This window comes from Belonocnema kinseyi, chromosome 7 (assembly GCF_010883055.1).
Source record: "Belonocnema kinseyi isolate 2016_QV_RU_SX_M_011 chromosome 7, B_treatae_v1, whole genome shotgun sequence".
In the NCBI taxonomy this organism is placed as follows: Eukaryota; Metazoa; Arthropoda; class Insecta; order Hymenoptera; family Cynipidae; genus Belonocnema; species Belonocnema kinseyi.
Window position 1 is genome coordinate 109017211 of NC_046663.1, and position 22275 is coordinate 109039485.

The 22275-nt window shown below is 30.1% G+C and overlaps 1 protein-coding gene across 2 annotated transcripts in view; it reads left to right on the top strand.

Moving 5' to 3' along the window:
* Window positions 1-22275, top strand: part of LOC117176735 — a 28926-nt gene continuing 6651 nt past the window's right edge. The window contains exons 1-2 of one of the 2 annotated variants that reach the window (XM_033367002.1): window positions 1-252; window positions 7644-8058. In XM_033367002.1, coding sequence (XP_033222893.1) covers window positions 7938-8058 — 121 coding nt within the window. In that variant the 5' untranslated portion in view covers window positions 1-252; window positions 7644-7937. The remainder of the gene's footprint in view (window positions 253-7643; window positions 8059-22275) is intronic. The other variant, XM_033367003.1, reaches the window with a different exon arrangement.

Here is a 22275-nt window from a genome sequence, read left to right on the forward strand (position 1 = left end):
GAAGAACGCAGTACGTTCTCGTCCCTCGCGCAAGTCGGATTGTGCCTATCGCGAACCCTCAACTTGACGCCACGTGCATCCTAGATCAAATTTAACCCGTCCGCGCTTTCATTGTTTATCTTGTCAACTTCAAATTTCGGCAGTTCCATCTTTAAAAAAATATCTCTGTGAATAGATTCAAATCGTTTACATCTAACTATGGGTATCCGAATAAAAAACGTGTGTCATTAATGTGCTACGAAGGTTTTAAAGGTGCACTTCCATTTCTTAATGAATTTATAAGATAGGGTATGCTTTAATGTTAGAAATTGAAGGTTGGGGTGCAATTTTGTAATTTGATATTGTGTTGTTTTTAATTTGACAGCAATAATATCCCTAGAAGTGCACATTGTTTTTAACTTCTTTTTTGTCTGTAGAGCAGTTAAAAAGAGGATAACGGCGCTTCTAGGGTAATTTATAATGAAGTGTCTCGCGACAATGAAAATTCTGGGCCTATGCTCGCCGCATTTTGGTGAAGTTTAGTGCCGTTTATAGATTCCGAAGCTCACTGAAAATATTGGTTCTGCACGCAGCGAACTCCGATGATCCTAGAAGCGACCAATTTATAAAGTTTTACACGAAATTAACATTTTCGGCATGACTTTGTGTACATATTATCAGAATTATTTTGCAATATACAGTTCAGGTTTCACAAATCTTTATATATATTATATAACTGTATTTTATAAAATATATTTATATCGAGATGGTTCAAAGAGATATAGTTGGCTTCGGATCTCGTACATATCAAAACCGTCAAGTCACACTACGCTATGCCATACCTTCAAAGTGTAACGTCTTCTGCAAGTCACATCTCGATAGATTCACCTTTGTAGTATTTCTCATCCTGCGTTAAAACAAAGAAAATTTACATGAGTCATTCTTTTTATATTAATACTTATCATTTATTTGTTTACATATCATTAATTTAATCTTCAATACTATGATTTGGATGATGTAGTTGAAAAAAAATTTCAACGTCCGAATAAAGGTTAATATGATTATTAAAAACGGAGTCAATTCTCATAATCTGAAAGCACTAATTATATATGACAATATTTGGGTTCATCGAAATGATTATTAATAGAAAATGCTAAAAAACTAAAAAAATGCAGCTCCAGAGGCCGCTTTTATTTCATGAAATAAATAAATTCACTACTTCACTAGAAACACAGTAAAATTAAATGAGTAGCCATAGCTTTATTTAAAGGACGAATTTTGATATAATTTATTTTTGAACATAATATTTACAGAACTCAAACCCAATAATATTAGGTATTGAATTGAATCATATTTATCTGGGTTTAAGCCTAATTGATCTAAATATGCCTTTTCAGTTAAGAAGGCCACGCAGAAAATAAAAATGTAAACTTTACAGTAATTTCAGAGTAACCTTGACCTGCAACAAAAATTACCTTAACGTGTTAAGATTTACCCACCACATAAGAAATAGTTACCATGTCACCTCTATTGAATTTTGTTTTGTTTTGATGTGAAAAAATTCAACCTTATCTACGTAAAAATTACCCGCAATAAAAATAAAGCTAAGAATTTGAAGTATTAGCAAAGGTTAGTCAGAATAATAAATAAAATAAAAAAATCACCGTATTCTACATTTGCCAATATCTTTGATAGTGAGCGACCGGAAGTAGGTCTTTATATATTTATTATTTATTATGAGGCCGTTACAATGCCGGTATATTTATATTAAATTTGATCATTCTAAGTGTGGAGAAAGGCATTTGTTAATTTTATTCATTATATGCTAAATACTATATCAGATTGCAGTCTTCTATACTATATGCATTCGATTAAAATCACCTCCAGAACCGTTAATCTTCCTTTTAAGTTGCTTCTCGTATCTTGTAATAATTTCATCTTAAGTGCATCAAATTTAATTAATCTGGGCTCTAAATTTTAAAATTTTTTCAAACCTTAAAGTTATTTATCAATGAAATCAGGGTTGTTTGTAAATTAGCCTGAAACTCACGTACGATTTTTTTCTGCAGTTTGATCTTGAATAGGTAAATTTGTTGTGGAACTTTTGACCCATTTTTTCTATTGTGTTTTGCAATTTCAAATAGACAAATTAATATTTTTCAGTTGTGAGAGTTTCCTCGTGATGTGATTTTAAGAATGTGACTCTTCCCGGATTTTAGCTTTCTAAGTATGAATTGTTGTTTCTGATATATACGATCTCTGCTTCCTTCCTCGTTAAGAAATATACATTTTTTATCCCTTATATATAATTCCTGAATTAAAAATTAAACTTTAGTATCTCTTACAAAAGGGAAAATGAATCTAAAATCTCAAGCGATCACGTCTTCTGACGCCAGGAGAAGAAACGTGCAGCAGTCTGGTCATTAACAGGCCCGCTCTTTTCTTCAGTCTTGGCTTTCCTGTTTCCCTCATGCTTCTCCTTTACCGCTTCATAGATCAGACTGCTGATACAAATCGGACTCTTGCTACCAAAGTATTTACGAGCACCCCAACTTTTCGTTGTAAATTTATTACATTTATTACAGAAAGAAGAAAGATACTTTGATATTTTTTTCTTGGGAAACGGAATTTTTCAGATTTTATTGAAAGGTTTAAAAAAGAATATCACTTGAATCAAATCTAAACTTTAAATTCAGGGTTGCTACATACAGTTCAGGGAATTCTAGGAAGTCTGGGAATGTCAGGGGATTAAAAATTGGTCAGGAAAAGTCAGGGAATCTTCTTACCTGTTTGTAAGAAATTTCCTCCCCCCCCCCCCTAATTTAATATTTTTAAATCAGAATTTGTACCTTTTAGTTTAAAATAATTTATTTGGTTAAAAGAACGTTTTTTTGTGAAAATAACTTCCCTTAACTTAAGCTGTTTAATGAACTATTTTATTTTTCGCAGAAAATATAGCTTTTAGTTAAAAATTCAATTATTTCATTTTTCGTTAAGGATTAATAATTTTTTTGATTGACAATTTAGTTACATGGTTAAAAGTTATGTTTCTTTATTAACAACTTTATTTATTGGATTAAAATTTAAGTATAGTGCTGGAATTTTTTTCTGAAGAAAATTAATTTTTTAACTAAAAATATAACCATTTCATTTTTTTTTTAATTGATCCCCTTTAATAGAAAATTCAACTACTTCATTTTAAGTTGAATTTGATGCCTTTTTTGTTTAAAAATACCAGGATTTGGTTGAATTTTTTTTTCGCTTTCAACTTTAAAATCTTTCTTGGTTGAAAATTCAATTCTTTGCTTCACTGTTTACGTTTCGATCCCTCCAAAATCTGTTCAAGATTATTTGAAGGCAACCCCCAACACTGGACTGGAAACGAGAGTGTGGTGTAAAATATTTTTTGTTTAAAATAGCAACTAATACATTTATTGTTGAGAATTCATGTTTTTTGTTAAAAATTCCACTGTTTTATTGCAAAACTTAAATATGAAGTTAAAAATTAAACTTTTTTGTTAGAGACATCTTTTTTGGTCTAAATTAAATTGTTTTTTTTTAATTCGTCCTTAAGGATTAAAAATTCAGCTGCCTTCTGCAAACTACGTGTGTTTGGCTTGAAAATTATAATGCATGGATTTTTTTATTAATTCTTGGTTTAATCTTTTTTTTTGAAAAAATCATCCTTTTGTATGGAAAATTCAAATTTTTTCGTCGAAAAGTTCTTGGTTGACAATTGAACTGTTTTATACAAAATTCATCTTTTTGACTTAAATATTCAACTACTTGATTAAAAATGTAATAGGTTTTGGTTGAAGTTTAATATTTTTTAATTAAAAATTCGACTACTGTCAACTACTGGGTTCACAAATTCAAATGTTTTTCTGAAATAAATTTTTTGGTTGATGAAAATTCAACTATATGGTTGAAAATTAACTTTTGTAATGAAAATTTACTTTTGGCCTTAAAATTCACCTCCTTGGTAGAAATTGAATCATTTTGGTTGAAAATTCATCTATTTCGTTAAAAATGCAATATATTTCATCTGGAAATCTCAAGCTTTTTACATTGCATTCAATACGATACCTATACATAAATTTGATTAAAAAAAATTATTCCCTTATTATTCTCCTATTTCATGAAAAATCAACCTATTTATCTTGTTTTAAGAGCATTTTGGATTGTGAAGTCGGACTATTTTAGCTAAAAGTGTTTTAGATAAATTTAAATACAAAATTCTATAGCTGTCAGGGAAAATGAAAAATTGTTTATGGAAAAGTCAGAAAAATTCGAAATTGTGATTTTGTAGCAGCCGTGATATTGTACCAATTAATTCTTATTACAAATAGAAAGTGTTTACATTTGATATGAGTTCTTCTGCTTTAGTGATTTTTTCAATTTTCGTTCGAATTTTATCAACAATCAATTTAATATGCACCAGGAAAATTCGCCTGGATTACTTCAGAAGCAAAATGTGAATATTCATCAGGAAGAGTCCGATAACCTTAAATGGTTTTGAATACGTGGTCGAGCATGAGAGGAAACACGTGGGTGTAGCTGGGGGTACGTGTATTTTATGCGCAATGATCCACGGACTTTAGCCGTAAGTGACTTATCTGTACAGTGCTGTGCAAAAGTTTTCTAAAACTACAATTTTTATGAATTAATATTGATCTAATATTCACAGTAAAAAAAACTTACAATTACTAAACCTTCAAATTGGTTTCGATTATCTTCAACAAATGTGTGGATTTAAGTCTAATTTGCCTAAATTTACGTCTTCATTGTCTGAATTATATAACGAGAATTAAGTCTTAAATTCACAAAAATACTTGAAAACAGATCAATTCAAGGCAAACAAATATTAACTTCTATAATGACTCTAGTACTGTAAAAATGAATATTTAAAATTGTTGCAGCTTAAAGTTGGTTTGGATCAAGTAAAGCTAAATTTGTCTGGATTTAAGCAAAAGTAATCTGCATTTACGTCCTGGATCCAGAAAAATTATACGGAATTTAAAACAAACAAGCATTACGGGATCTAATAACTTTAACACCGTAAAAAATAATATTTTGAATTAAATTGTTGAACATAAAAGTTGGTTTGGATTAAATTTGAAAAGAATGTTTCCGAGTTTAAGCAAAAGTGCTCTAAATTTAAGTACTCGGTATCTTAAATTCAGACAAATATTTCTGTGATATTTCTTTCTATATAAAATCTTAATTAATTCCACTAGAAATTCCTAAAATTATTGTATGTTTTGGAGTAAAGCCCTAGATAATATTTTAAAATTGATTCTATACATTCTAACTGTAAATGTAGTAGGCAGTTATTTGTAGCGGTTTGATTCGTCGGAACTTAACGTTTCATCGACTTCACCTTTCTTTTTAATGTATAATGATAAAGTATTAAAACTTTTGTACGGCAATAGTATATATAAACTGCAAGTTGTGAGCGTGGGTCTATGAAGCAGTTAAAAGGCTTGGATAAAAGAGATGATGATCTGAAATAAAGCCAGTCTTTGCCTCGGGGATGGCGGTCTTTTCTCGGCTTAGAACGCGGAAATCGATAAATAATTACAATTCCTGGTTAAGAATCTACATCGTGGGCTGTTCATTTTCAAAAAAGGTCATTAATATTGAAAATGAGCTCTCTTTACTATTCTCTTAAAATCATTTCAACCAAGACTTTTTACATTAATTCTGCATTGGTACAGCCTGTGCACTTATCTAGAACTGTCATGATTTCGAGATAACTGGGGTTTTATTTTATCTACATTTTTTTAAATCTTGAAAGCAATTATTTTACTCTATGTTTACAGTTTTGTAAGTCATTGAATGACTTGGGAGTTCCAGGATTATAAAGACCATTATGAAAGTACCAACAAATGATGCTATTTAAAATCAAACATTTGTATTAAAATTGCTGTTAAACGTTTATTCCTTTCACCACAAACTCTCACTAGAATATTCCTTGCTGAAAATTGAAAAATTTTAGAATTATGCAACATTAAGTAAAACTTCCGCACTAAATTGTAAGGATAATTTTGAACCCAAATAGAATCAAGAATATTAAAACTGGTGCAGCTGAATTTTTTCTTTTTACTCTGTTGTACTTAATATTTCTTTAGCAACCACGTGCGCATTTGAAAGAAAGAGTAAACGTTCCAGTAGAAATACACGTTTGTCGCAGATATATCATTGCGTGGCTTTGTTACGACAAAAACACCCTTTCCCATCGATGTAATATTTGAACGGTACTAAATATGTCACATAGTCATTTTTTGTACAAGTTAAACTTTTCTTTATTTAAGATTAAAGTTTACAATCTCGATGCAGGGATTTTCATATCTTTGAATTAGGTATGTCATTCAAAATCGAAAATTCAAGTAAAATCTCTGGTTCCTAAGAATGACAGAGATATAAAATAAGTATGAAAAAATCGGAACAGTTTAAAAACTAGCTCTGCTCATAATTTCAATTATTTGAATCTATTTAATTATAAGGTAAACGGTAAATCAATTATAAATTTTGAACAATAAAATTAATTCTATTCCATTATCGCCATACTCAGAGTAACGGAATTCTTTCCGTGAAGTGCATTTCAATTCTGTCGAATTTACCGTCTTAGACTACGAGTATCTTGATTTCTTCGAAATCTACGACTTGTACGAAAATTTTCTGAAACTGTTTTGAATTTCTTTAGAGTTGCTTGATTTCTCTTGAATTCTTTTGTATTTTCTTGAATTCACTTGAATTCTTTGGTATTATCTTGAATTTTCTCGAAAACATTTGTTATACTTATTTAGTTTCTCAATACCTCGAAAGCCACTTTTTATTCGTGTAAAAAATTAAAAATTCCACTTTCAATTGCTATCCAATCCGAGTTTTCATTACCCGCGATACTGTTACCTCAAAACTCTTAGAAGATTTACTCAGTATTGGCTAACTTTACTGGACCAAAAATTTTTTGAACTCATTGAAAAATTCAATATATCAGGAGTGAGTTTTTATTTTTTATTTAAACTGAACATTACATTTGTTATTGCAATCTGTAGCCGCGCCTGCTCTGATTTGTGGTCAGTGTCAACTTTGAGATTGCAAACTTTCACATCTACCTCCTCAAAACTAGATAACTATTTCCAACTACACTTTCCTGGCCTCAATTAGACAACACTTCCGCTTGAGAGTGGACTTTTGTTTTATCATAATATGGCGACTTACAGTTTACAGAACGCTTTTCGCTTTCCTGAAGAATTATGTTTGTTTCTTTTATTTATTTAGTTCATCTGTACAGCCACCCTTTAATTGTCATTAAATTAAAAAAATTAGGAATTATTCTAAAGAATATTTTTACGAATCATAAACCTCTATTCAAGATTTTCATTTAGTCTAGTTATCAACTATTTCTAGAAATTGGGTCAAATTTTGAAAGAAAAATTATGTTTGGAATTGACTGCCTGATCACTTGTTCAGTTGAACACATACTTCAGGAAAATTAGTATCAAGAATTGTAGATCTGTTGCTCGTTTATTGACTTGCTAAAACAAAATAAAGATAAAATGTGAGGACAAAGAAAGAGCTGAGTTCTCGAGTGAATGAAGACTTGAAGAGGCTTAGTGAGAAGAGATTGATAATCGTTGAGGTGAAAAATGTATTTTCAGGAGGATGAAGACAAAGCACCCTTTCAGTAAAGGGCGATTGAAAATCTGTATCTACCTGAGAAGATCGCCATTCGATAATCGATCGTCGCCTGGAACAAGGATCGATCTCGGATTGAAGACAGTCACAGTTACAGTTATAGTCACAGACACAGTCAAAGTGTAATCTTCATGCACATCGCCGTAGTGGAAATGGTCCCGTACAAGAAGAGCGATTGTCCTTTGCGGCGCAAGAGAGCGCAACGACCGAAGAAGTCAGCAAAGTCAGAGTGAAAGACAATAGAATCTTGGTCAGGCATGAGACGATTATGCAGAGTAGGATTGGCGGCGGTTTTAGTCACGGCGTTGTGCGTCCTTACTTTAGTGGATTTGCCGCCTCAATTGCCGGAACCTCCCCTCGATCCACCACCCACACCAGGTTAGTCTTGTCCGTTGTAAATCGCGAATGTGATGTAAGCGAGTGATTAAATTCAGAACATGTATATTTATTTTCTACACAGCTCAGAATTATTGTGAGTCAGTTAAATTTCAGCAATTGTTTAAATTATGCTAATTTTTATCACAAGATAGATAATACTTTTTTTTAATACTGTCGTGGAGGGCAAACAAATTATGCGTTAAAAATTTGTTTTAATTTTTATGCAGAACTGAAAAATGAATGCTTGAAATCGTTGCACCTTAAAACTTATTTTCCTTATACAGAAAAAAAATTAAAATTAAAAATCGGTCTTGTTTTAAGACAGCAAGTAAAGGCTTACACCTATAGTTTCAAGTATAATATACACACATGCTTAAATTATGATGTAATAAAAACGAGTTGTACAAAAATTATACTTCTTTTCTATGTAGTACATGCTGGTTAATTTCTCTGAATTTAACAAACATATGTGTGAATTTGAAAAAGACTTAATTTTGGAATTCAGATAGCGAGCTCTTAAATTTAGTCAAATTTAGATAGACGCTGGTATCTTAATTACAGATTTGAACCTTAAATCCCGACAAATTTCTTTTTACATTTCGACAAACAGATAATGCAGTAAAGTTCGTTCAGATTTAAGCAACATTTATAAAAATTTAAGCATCAGAGCTGGAATTCCAAGAATTTTAAAGTGCTAACTTGAAATCATCACAGCTTAAAAATGGTTTTGCATTAAATTGTTTTATAAGATTTAAGCAAAATTCGTCTGATATTAATATTTTAGCATCTGATTTCCAGAATCGAATCTTAAATTGAAATAAGCTTTGCTGAATTGAATGCGAATGGATTTTGAGGTATATTATTATTAAGTATTATTTTTTTTAATTAGGACTGAAATTTATTAATTAATATTGATAAAACTTAAAATTGGTGTGCCTGAAATTTAGAAAAATTGATCTGGATTTAGGCAAGATTTGCAGCAATTGAATTAAGAATGCTAAACTCTAGCCGAGTTTTACTGAATTACTTCCATGTCTGAGTTTAAACAAAATGTCTTAAATATGATTCAAGTCTGGTACTAAGATAATGCCGTTTTTAATTTTTACGATCTTTACCAGAAAGGAGATCATTTGTGCTGAATTTAATGTAACACGATTTTATGATGTAATAATTTTACGTAATTTAACATGGTTGGAATTAGATCTTTAAAAATTATTACTTTATATTCATAAAGATTAAAATTGATTTGCCTGAAATTACGAATTTTTTTCGAGATTTAAGCAAAGTTTGTCAAAAAAAAAGAACTTAATATCTGAATTCTAAGTTTTAGTCCTAAATTCAGAAAAATTTGGCTTCAATTCAGGTATACAAGCAATGCGGTAAATTTAGTCTGGAATCCCAATCATATTAAACTGCTCACTTAAAATTATCCTTAACATAAAAATTGATGTGTGCTCTGAGAAGTTAGCTGTAGGAGATAACTTTTCCCGAGATTATTGGCTCTCGAGTAAACTTATCTGTAGTTGTATATTAGCCTTGAAATTTGAATGATTTTTGTTTTATCTATAACCTTATTATTTTAAGTTTTTGCCTGTCAAGTTTTAAAATATGTTTTATCAAATATTACTTACTCATATCAAAGAATGCAATGTTCAACAACGTTGCTGAAAGCTTATTTGCTTTTTACTAAGCAAAATATTATTCATCATTTGCGTTATGAATTACATACGATATTCAAAATGGTCGCTTTTTGGTGCGATAGACTCTATCCTATAAATATGTACATCATGATGCACCATCTTTAAGATGAAGAAAGATCGATTGTACACGATATCGAAGACTAACTTTCTTTACAAAAATGCAATTTTCAAACAAAAAATATGACCGCTCAACAAAAAATAAATTTTCTACTAAACAGTTAAATTTTTAACCAGACATAAGCCTTCAATAAAAAAAAACGTCACAATGTAGTTTAACTTTGACCCAAGTTGTTGAATTTTCAATTAAAAAAGATGAATTTATAACAAGATAATTAAACTTTTAACCAACGAGATAACTTTTCAACTTAAAATATAAATATTTAAGAAAAAAGTAATTTCTTAACAAAGCGATTCAACCAAATATTTTAAACAAATTAGTTGAATTATCAAACAACGAAGAACGATTTTTAACCAAACAGTTTGATTTTCATACAAAAAATGAATTTGAATTTTCAAATCCAAAAAGACGAATTTTTAACCGAAAATCATGACTTTTTAACAAAATTGTGGAATTATCTAGCAAATAGTTGCATTTTTATCAAAAAATATAAAATTTATCTTAAAGCCGAAGAGTTTTTTTATTACAAAAAAAGTTAAGTTTTCATTAAAAAAGGATTCCAGTTGACTCAGTAACATCAAAAATTGAATTTTTGTAACAAAAAAATAAGTTTATACGCAAAAAATTGAATTCTCAATCCAAAAAGTATGAGTTTTTAACAAAATATTTTAATTCTCTGTCAAATAGTTGCATTTTTATCCAAAAAATATCGATTTTGTACTAAAACAGATGAATTTCTAATAAAAAAACAAATTCTTTTTATAAGTGAAACTTTCATCCAGAAAATATAATTAGTTCATTTTTTAACATCATAATATAAATTTTGAACAAAAAGTAAATTTTCTACGTAATAGGTAGGTTTTCACGAAAATAGTATAATAGCTTTATTTCTAATCAAAGATTTGCATTTTTATAAAAAAAAAAGATTTAATTGCTGCTAAAGCAGGTAAACTTTAAAATAAAAAAGACAAAATTTCAGAAACGGAGTTGATTTTTCAACCGAAAAATTAACGAAAAAATGCAATTTTCTATTAATTAAAATAAATTCTGAAATTCTCGTAAATTCTTAGAGAATTTATTTTTCGGTTATATTCTCGGTAATATTCTCATTCTCGTTACCATTCTCAGAGGTATACATCCATCTCAGAACTCTAACTTAGGCCACTCGAAATTGTATATTTGGTATGCTTAACATTTTGGCGGGAAATTTGACATTTTTTATTTTCATTATAAGATTTATATATCACATATTTTTCATCTCTCAAATTCATAAAATGAATACATTTTTTATTTTATCTCATACATATAAATTTGTATGTAGAAATTATATATTAAAATTATGTACCGGAGCAGTGTTACGGAACGAACGCGTTATTTACTTAAATAGCACGAGAATTCTGGATCAATCTGAAAAATCTCTATCCCTTCCACACACTACTCCTTTCCTCTACTGAGTGAGTCGCATCTATCCCGAAAGGGAAATGGCTTGATGGTGTAATAATAATAATGTACAATTATATTTTAAAATTAGGTATAAAGCTTATCAATTTCATAAATATGAATAAGAGTTTTCAATGAAAATCTTATGAAAAAGACCATTTTTAGCAATATAATCGTCCAGACCAATGTTTCATGTATAAAATATCATTTTTATACTCAAAACTGCTAAAAACATTAATTATTCAAGTATTGAAGAGAATTTTTTTCCATACCCAGCCAAAATTTCAAACATACCATTTCGGCTGGCCTGAAAGTGCTCTAAGAATTTGAAATGAAAGTCAGTTTCATCATTCTTTTAATTTTTTCATGATTTTTAGAAACCAAAATCGGCGAAAGGAATCACGGGCGGGATGTTTAAATCTTCGAACCAAATAGCTGCAATCGCTGTCAGAAACGCAGCGTCTGAATTACAAAAAAGACATTTCTGTGAATTTTTGATTGAATTTCATTTTATATTATTAACAAAGTTTTATATATTTTTTCCAAAGTTTGCATTAAAAAATCTCCGAAAATATATATTATATGTCTGTATACACGCTAAATAAATAAAAAAATGACTGTCGATAAAAATAAAATTTGAAAATAAAATCCATAAGTGGGAGAAATGTTTTCATGCAATCACTAAAAATCTCTGAAAAGAATATAAATACATGAAAATCATCTAAAAATCAGAATGTATTAGTAATTACTTTAGTCTTAACGACACGAAAAATTGTACCTATGTTCAGATAAACAAACAATTCGGTCAATTTTTTCTAGATCTAAGCAAAATTTATCTGAATTTGAGACGTAAGTCTGGAATTCACATAAAGAAGCCTCAATCACATTTTTATGAGTCCAAGCAACATTTTAATTAATCTAAAACTGAATTCAGAATCTTGATATTGTAATCTTAATTTTCGTCCAGTTTTATTTTACACTAAACAAAAAAATCTGAGTTTTACGCAAAAGGATTATGCGGATTATTCTTCAGTGAAACAAAAGACAACCGTTAACTGCATTCAGAGTCGAACTGTGATTCAGGCGCAAATGTATTTTTCGTAAACCAAAAAAATAAAATAGTGTATTTTCAAAAAATTAACAGTGCACTGTATAACCATATGTAGTTACAGGTTTTTAAAAATGTACTTTTTACTAGGTACCGGTATTTTATTCTCTATGATTAGAAATTCTGTAGATTTGGGTGAAATAAAATTTGTCATTGAAACTTAAATTGCCATCATTTTATATCATAAATCATATAGCATATGAAGGAGTGAGTTTAGACGATCGTGAATATATGAATATTTCAGGTTTTATCAAAACTGTAGTTATACGTTTTCTTAGTTTGCTAGGCAGAATTTAAAAAAAAAACGCCGAAAAAATTGAAAGCTTTCAATTTTTAGAATTTCTACCCCTTAAATCAAAAAACTAATTCTGTACTAAATAACTTATAATCGTTTACAAATTTTAGCCTTTAACCTTATTTTATTGCGAAAATCCTTTTTTGCTTTACCCTAGAATGCAGCGAGTAGAAGAATAAAAATTTAGCAAGTGGAACGAATAATATATGATTATTATAAAAATATACGATTGAGAAAATAATTTTTTGCCTTCCTCTGGAATGCACGGAGTGGAAGAGTAAAAATCTAGCAAGTGGAACCAAAAATATATATTTAGTAATGTATACTTCATTACTTAGCCATAAATAAACTATTTGAAGTGAGAGGTTCTTGAGATCGCATGTCATAAAAAAGTTACCTATAGAGGAACGGCCTTAGATCTTTTCAACTTTTTTTTAATAACAGTAGTTATTTGTGAATAAAACGCTCGTGATCACGACAAACATTTTTATGAATACTTTACTCGAGATTTTGTAGTAATTTCCTTTAAGCCTGAAGTCTGTTTTCCGGAATCGATTCGCTATCGTTTATTGTTCCAGAATCTGTTAGGTTCTGTTTCACAGCGATAGGAAGTTCAACTCGACCTCACGATGCTTATGCTGTAGGTAATACTTGGTTTGCAGGCAAACCAAGTATTCAGTAAATCGGCGAGCCTCAAAACGTAAAAATAGTTTCCCAGCATTAGCATTATCCGGTTTGTAAAGGAAGTGAGTTCCATCGCACGTTATATCGTTTCAAGTTAAGTGGATTTGTAGTTTAAAAAGTAACTGTAATGCATATTTATTAACAAAATAAATAAACAATTTTACAATAAATTTACCTCTAAAAGTCGCAAAATACCTTTCAAGTTTTGACACATTTTCTATGAAATTCTAATAAACACGAGTCACACATTATCTGTTTACTATTCACTAAAATAGATTTTGGGAATTTAAAAAATAATTTTTAAGAAATACTTCTATTTATGGAAAAAAAGTTTGATACAAATCTACTTTTTGGTCAGATCTTCAAAAATCCGTTTGAGAATTTTCATTTTGATTTAGCATTTTTAAGCATTTGTTCGTATTTGGCGTAGTTTAAAATTTGTAACAGCGCAGGGGAAACTGTAAAGTAGGAAAAATAGTCTCGCAAAAAGAAGGATAATAAAATTCAAATGCGTTGGGGAACGGCCGCAAGTGCCCGAAATAAAGCCATAAATAATCATGAGGTTTATTGGACATCCCATAGATGTAAGTCGTAAATCACTACAGGTCTTTGTCGGTAGTGACTTCATTAGTCGATGTAATTTATAACATTATTATTTGTTGATAATCTGAATAGCTCTTGTCATCTGTAGAACTCTAAAATGCTTTTAAACTCCGATTCGAAGAAGCTCTTTGTCTAGATATCGATTTGTGTTCTTACACATCAATTCTAAAAGGAATGCTTGTGGATAGCGGAAAATTGAATTTATATGTCTTATGCATATGTAATTCCTACCACCGAGATGAATACTTGGGTAATTCCATAAAAATAGGGCAACTGTATGTCCTCGGCAATTTTCTCATAAATATAAGGTTATTTTTTTTCTTTTAAGTATGCTAAGTAAAAAATTGCAAATGATTCTTTGTATAAACCTAATTTAATCTTAAATAAAAATACACGGTTTTCAAAAATTTTTTCTTAAATGCTTCAAACGTCAGTCCCTAGTAGTGTCCTTGCGTCAGATTATATTATCTGAATACCTACATTCTAAAATCCATTTAGTCGGTACTCAGGGTAAATGACGGGGGTAACCAATTTGGGGTAGCTCAGACTCGGATAAGCGCTCCCTCGTGGATCTTCCCTTAACTAAAAGTTGAATGAAATTAATTAACCTAGCGACTCGTGCTACGAAAAGTTTCATAACCCTGAGCGTATTAAGGAAATACTTTATTTGTTAAAAAGTTGATTATTAACTGTTAAAGAAATGGTGTGAAATGAGAAATACATAATTGTGCAAAGTTTAAATTAGGAAAACTTGCCATTCGTTTTTTTCAATTTAACATCGTACTTCGTTGCTGGAGTGGCAAACAAAGGTAACTGTTGCACATGCGTAGTGATTCACTCGACTCTCGCGCGCCTCTCTCGGATCTCCTTTGAAGTTCTACCGCTCCGTCCCGCATTCCCCTATAAGTTTTTCAAAAATATGCCTGAGTCCCGTACCCATGACAATCACTTAGTGTCCGCCATTTTGTGAAACAGTGCTGTCGTGATAGATGTAGGGAGTACATCTGTTTTGGCATAGTCACTTTGTCAGTCCCTAGACAAGTAATTTGGTCAAAAATTAACTTTTTATTGTTTTTCATCAGAATTAATTATTAATAGTTTGATAGTCTAGTTCAATAGAAAACATCAGAATAGTGGTTATTTAATTTAAAGCAGCGTATTCTTTAATTTCTTAGCTAAATCCTCAATACCTACATCGTCAGTCCCTTGCTCTGAATGCAACTAGGGACTGACGCTCATTTCATTTTTCCTTCTAACTTATATTTAAAACAGTGAAAAATGTTTGTTTATTATAAACCAATGTTTGGCCCAACTTCCGTCACGTATAAACTATGGCGATTTTTTAATTACTCTACCACTTACAAAAAGCTAAAGCGACGACGACGCAAAGATTCTGAAGAAAAAATTAAAGCTAGGAAGAAGAGGGTAGTTATATTGATTATGAAATTTCATGAAGACGATAACAACAGACGTAATGCTGCAGGGAAAAAAGAACGCATCTCACGCAATAGTGTTAAAAAACAAAAACGGTACTTGTTGGATTCACTAAACAATTTGCATAACAAGTTTCCAATTCCTAATTTGACTGTTCAAGGTGATAAAGTATTTTCCAAATTTAAAAAAGTTATTTACGTTTTTTAAAAGTGAGAATTTGTATTACTACCTATTAATATGATTATTACTCATAAGATAATACATAATAGTGAGACTAAACTTAGATTTAAAGCCTAAAGCTTTGTGAGGCTTTGATTAAAATAAATGACTGATTATAATTTTACAATAATATTACTACTTTCTTTTTGTCTATCTCAATATTAATATGTGAATGTCTTAACGTACGTGGCAAATAAACGTAATAAACATATTTATACTTGTTTTATTACTATTGTTATAGTTTATAATTAGTTCCTAGCCGTAATCGTCAGTCCCTATATTCCATAATTTACAAAATCTTAAATAACTCCAAAAATACTAAATTAAGTGACTGACCCTTTTAGATTTGGTGTAATAAATTAGTCACCTACCATATAAACCACATAGGAACTTAGTAAGACCTTAAACATGATTAAGACAAATTATATCCTAACGTTGCCCTATTTTTTTGGAATCAGCCACATCATTTTTCAGTAAACTCGTGACTTCAAATCTGATAGCTCTCTCCATTTGATGTGGATAAAGCCTTCAAATATTCTTACAGATTGTAATGGACAGTTAAAAAAAGTTAAAATTACCTATGTTTACCCTACTGATTGATATAACGGGGTATGCAAAACCGAGTGGCGATGATTATTTTAAACTTAATTGAAGATTTAATTAATTGGTTCACCTTCCCAAGAAGGGAGCAAGAAGTCGTTTTCTATATCTTCGGATGAATAAATAAGTGTTAGAGCACAGTGGAAATGGAACAAGTACACATGTTCAATGCTAATAAAGGGAATCAGTATTCTTAAGTTGTAGGTAGTTAGGGATCTGAAAACAAGGAGAAGAATTCCTGGCTCTTAGTTGTGAAAGATCAGTCGTAAATATAGAACGAGATAATTATTGTCTTCCGTATGTTCAATGACTGCTTCATTTACGACAGGGGGTCGGAGATTTTACTCACATAAGTCGTGGTCAGTATTTGCGACAGATAAGTAAATCAGTATTGGATGAGCGAGTGGAGGATGAGCACATTCCACCATAGATAGTAAGTAATAGATGGTAATTTGAGCTTAGCGTAGACGAGAAGTCGTTCAAATTGCAAATTTATGGTTAATGTTTTTTGTAAAGTAGTAGCGACAGAGTTCAATAAATTATGATTTAATCGTTTGCCTTATTAAAATTCCTTGGGCATCTGAGTACTATTCCCTTTCACACAGTGATTGCATTTTAAACTTCTACAATTAAATTCGAAACATCGTTTTTCAACGAAAAGGCTGCTCCGGATCATAAAGGTTTCAGTTATTTATATTTTCTACTTTTATTAGTAATTTTATGCATGATGAATAAAATATTAATTAAATTCTGAATTCGTTTTGGAATTTTTTGTATAAAATGAATTAGTACACAAGGTTTCTAGATTACAAAATTCAATTTTAGTACTGAAGAAAATTAGATTTTTGTTAAAAAAATTAAATAAAAGCATCCCTGTGAAATTATTATTATGTAGTAGTGAATCTTTGCATGCCAAAAATTATACATCTTCTCTGGCACTAAAAAAATACACGGTCTAGCCATGACTCTTTATTTCTACTCTGAATTCTATGTTAATTTGACTCTATTCCATTTTATTTATTTTCATAAAATCAATGTTAAGATTATTCTGTTTTAATAATTATAGAACTTATATTAGATGAATCTTCTTTTATTTTGCAATTTTTAATTTGTAATGTGAAGAGAATAATGTCTAACGAAAACTAACCTTTTCTACTGCAATTTTACATAAAAAGAGTTAAAGTTTGCCCGCAGGTCCTTCTGTTGTCTAATTTAAATTAAGAAACAATGTTTTTGTTAAACATATCAAAACATTTCAGCATCCAAAATAAGAGTGAAGTTTGGAAATGTCATAAAATGATCGCATTTTAAACTTCTATAAATAAATTCGAAACATTGTTTAACAACTAAAAGTGTGTTCAAGTTCATGAAGTTTTCAGTTATTTTTAAAATTTTTGTAGTAATTTTATCCTCTGTAAAATTATCATTTCCAAAAATTTTACAACTACTTTGGCACTGAAAATACATAGTCTCACCCCTATTTCTACTCTAATTTCTATTTTAATTTCACTCTATTCTATTTCATTTATTTCCATAAAATCTATGTTGATTTTATTCTTCCAATTTTCTATTTTAAATGTAAAGAGAATAATGTCAAACACACTTATTTTTTCTACTAAATTTCCACAGAAAAAGAATTAAGGTTTGCTCGCAGGTTCTTCTCTTGTCTAATTTAAATTAGGAATAATTGTTTTTATAAAAAATATCAAAACATTTTAGCATCCAAAATAAAAGTGAAGTTTGGAAGTCTCATAAAATGATTGCACTTTAAACTACGAAATTCAATTTTAGTACTGAAGGAAATTAGATTTTGTTGAAAAATTTAAGTTAGAGCATCCCCTGTGAAATTATCATTATGTTGTAGTGAATCTTTGGATTCCAAAAATTATACATCAGAAAATTTTAGCATCTAAAATAAAAGTGACGTTTGGAAGTGTCAAAATAAAAAATTAGAGCTCAAAAATTGATTTATTTGGAATATGTTGGATTCTTGAGTTTAAGTGTACTATTTCATTAAAATTAGGTCCAGTGTTTAAAGTTTTAAATTATATCAGAGTTTTGTTTGTAAATAATTTACAGCATTCAGAAATTTAAAAATGACTGTCCTAAACCTTGCACGTAAATGTTGAAAATTTTCCAAGTTTCACCATAAAACAATTTAAAAACTTCTGATCTTCAGAATTTAAAAAATTCACAATTCGACGTTTCAAAATAAAATTTTTAAATTAACATCATGACATTTTGAAGAATTCAAGTTTAAAATGTGAACATTAATATTTTACGACTAGTTCTTAAAGGTCTGGATTTCTAGGATTTCCAATTAGTCAAGTTAAATTTGAAGTCGACTGATTTTCAATTTCGAAAATAATGTAAATTGTAGTGTTTAAAATTAAGCAATCTAGAACATAAAATATGGTAAACTTGAGCAATTTAAGGAGAAATATTTTCATGTTGACAAATTTGAAGAAAGAAGTGTTCAAAAATGAAGTTTCGAAACAGCTTGAAGTTTAAATAATATAGGTACAACTTGAACCTGTTAATGTTTTAAATTAAATAATTCATTTTGTAGAAACCAAAAACTGTACATTTTAATTGGAAAAGATGATAATTTCTAATCAACGTGGAAATATGAATAAAAAATTAAATCTTGAAAGGTGAGTCGTAGATTTTAACTGAAATTTTCCTGATTAAATTTCTATATATACCAGTTGAACTTAATTTATGGAAAAATTTTGTTTTAAACAATTAAAAGGGATATGTCAATTTTCTTAAAATTAATGAAAAAAGGAAAAATGTTTATGCAGGTATATGACATAAAAAATCGCACTCTAGGGCAAATAATAGGCATCTAAACAGCTGGACAATTCAATTTTATGCCCACAGTTTCCATCATATTGGCAGTGATTCCCAACTTATTTCGCTATTTCTGGGATGCGGTAGGGCCGCCACCCTCAAATTTTTTTCATAATACTTAAACCCAAGGGGGGACACTTGACTGCCTGTGATGCGGGCATGTGCTGGCTTGCCGAGCTCGACCTTCCCATTGTAAGAAAATTAGAGCCGATTAAGAAAAATGGAAAATTAAGTAAAATATTCATTTTCGAATTTTAATGGCAGCATTAGATTTTTTGGATTATGACGAGAACATTAAAAAAAGATGGAAAAAAAATCAGTTCATAACTTCAAAAGTTATTGCACTTTGGTTATGCTGTAAGGTTGTCCAGTAATGGATTTTCTCGGACAAATTTAGTGAAAATAATAACCGATTTTTATGAAATTTTTTTCTCCATATTTCTAAAATTATATCACGAAATTGATTCAGTTAAACCTTGGAACTCCGCACGCCCTGATAATCTAATTTGTCCCGCGTGCGGTCCTCGAGACCGCATTCACGTTTTACACATTTCAACAATTTCTAATTAGTTTTATTTACAGTATGAGCATGTAATGAAGTATTTTCTCTTTTTAGGATGAATAAATAAGCGACTTAAAATATTTTCTAAACTTTATTAAATAAATTTTGAACGTAATGCAAATTTTGGTAAAACATATTGTATAAAAATCTTTCTGCTTGGAAAATTGGACCAGCCTCACGAGAATCATTAGCAAATCGATTCTCAAGATAAATTAGAATAAAGGGAACTATGTAGGATCTGTAAATTCAAAATCAAAAGAATAATGCTCTTTCATTTTTCATTCTTTTTTTCTTGAGCAAGTCTCACACGTGGTAACAGTTGTAGAATGTTTTCTACGTGCAAATTGTTTACATTCGCAAATTGTTCACTGCGAAAGAGCAGCAGTTCAAACGGTTGCATAGCAACAGGACGAGGGATAGCAGGAGCCGTGCCGCCCAATTCTAGGCCGTTATGAGTACACATGAAATTAACGAAAAATGCGGTCCACGGGACCGTCACGCGGAGTCCTAAGGGTTAATTTAAATTTAATTGTGTCATACCTTTATAACTTCAGTTAATGTAACAGGTCTCAATCTCAGAACAATGGAAGGCATTCATGTTAGGTCAACAAAAGTAGTCGCATGCTCACATCGGGTAGCCTGCCTTGGAACCTATCGAGCTACCCGGCCCGGGGTGGCATCCCCCTAACGCTGGGTAGCCACCCTACCCAGGGTAGTAGTTTGGGAAACGCTGCTATAATACATTGGATAGATTATATTTAGCGTTTTGCATGGATAAGGTTCACTTTGTCGATCGTAGTTTCGGAGATATTCTTGTTTTCCGTATAGAAAATCGTTCGCTGGGGAGAGAGAGGCCAACGCTGTGTTAGGGTCCGCTGCCTCTCCATTCCTCTCCAATTGATATGGCACAAAGCGTCGCACAGTGGGTGGAATCGGGAATTTACTGTTCATAATTCACTACAGACTAAAATTCTTGATCAATTTTGGTGTTTTTTTTTAATGCTCAGCATTAAATCCTGCAGAATGTCATTAGGCCCGATTCTTTAATTTCACTTTATTTAAATAAATAGAACGTCAGAATTGGACATTTTATGAATATTATTTCGTTTTTCCGAAGAAAAGACTCAAGAGAAGTCACTATCTATCAGAATTATTGCAGATATATTTCAGAAACATGAATGTAGGTTTAAGATTCAGGTCAATTGTTATAAACAATTAATAAAAACAATTACTTTTACATGGTGCTCAACCACAACAACAAACTTTATCTTGACTAAAAATACCTAAATATCTCGTAGAAGTAGTATTAGGAATGGAAAATAATTAGTAGTTAACAATTATCACTATTATAAATATTCTAATAAACTAATTGTGTTATTTTATTTTTTTGAAGATGTTTTTCTCATCAACCAATTTTCAAAAGAATTCTAAATTATAATAACTGGCTGCAAAAAATATACATGTTAAATATTTTTATTCTTAATAACAATATTATAAACAAATTACAAATTTTAGCGTTTCCCATCGGAAGAGACTATTTTTTCTGCTAAATCATGTTGCAGTTTTTTAGGTAGTTATAATTCATCAAGAAATTGTGGCAAAAACTCGCTATTGTTATTGTTATTAACAATGTTATTACAAAAAAAACGTTTATTCCGGGGCAAACTTGCTACAGATGACTGTTTGAAATATTATTAATAACAATAATAATATCGAGTTTTTGCCACACTTTCTTGATGAATTATAACCACTTAGAAAACTGCACCATGATTTAGCCGAAAAAATCATTTCTCGCTGATGAAAAACGCTAATTTTTGGATTTTTTTATAATATTGTTATTAACAATAAAAATATTTAACATTTATATTTTTTTAGCTATTTATTATAATTTAGAATTAATTTGAAAGTGGCTTGATGAGAAAAACATCTTAGAAAAAATAAAATAACACAATTTGTTTATTAGAATATTTATAATAGTGGTGTGGTAATTGTTAACTAATGGTTATTTTACATTCTTAATACTACTTCTACGAGATATTCAGGCATTTTAATCAAGATAAAGTTTTTTTGTTGTGGTTGAGCACTGTATGGGTGTAATTGTTTATATTAATTGCTTATAACAATTAACCTAAATCTTTAACCTAATATTCATGTTTCTGAAGTATATCTGTAATTATTCTGATAGATAGCGATTTCTCTTAAGTTTTTTTTTCGGAGGAAAAAAATAATATTCTTAAAATGTCCAATTTTGACGTTCTATTTGTTTAAATAATAGATTTCACAAAGTGAAATTAAAAAGTCGGACCACATGACGTTCTGCAGGATTTAATTCTGAGCATTAAAAAGAATTATCAAAATTAGTCAAGAATTGTAGTCTGTAGTGGATTACGAACAGTAAATTCCTGATTCCGCGCACTGTGGAGTCGGCCGATATCTTACGCGCGTACGACTGTGTACGACTTTCTATGCGTCGCTCCTGATTAGTCGAACTTAATTATTTCATAACTCAAAAACTCAAACATCAATACATTTTTGCCAAAGGAAGTCTCGAATTCTTTTATACAGCCATATAAGTCCGGAACGCAGGGGATGTGTATGTAT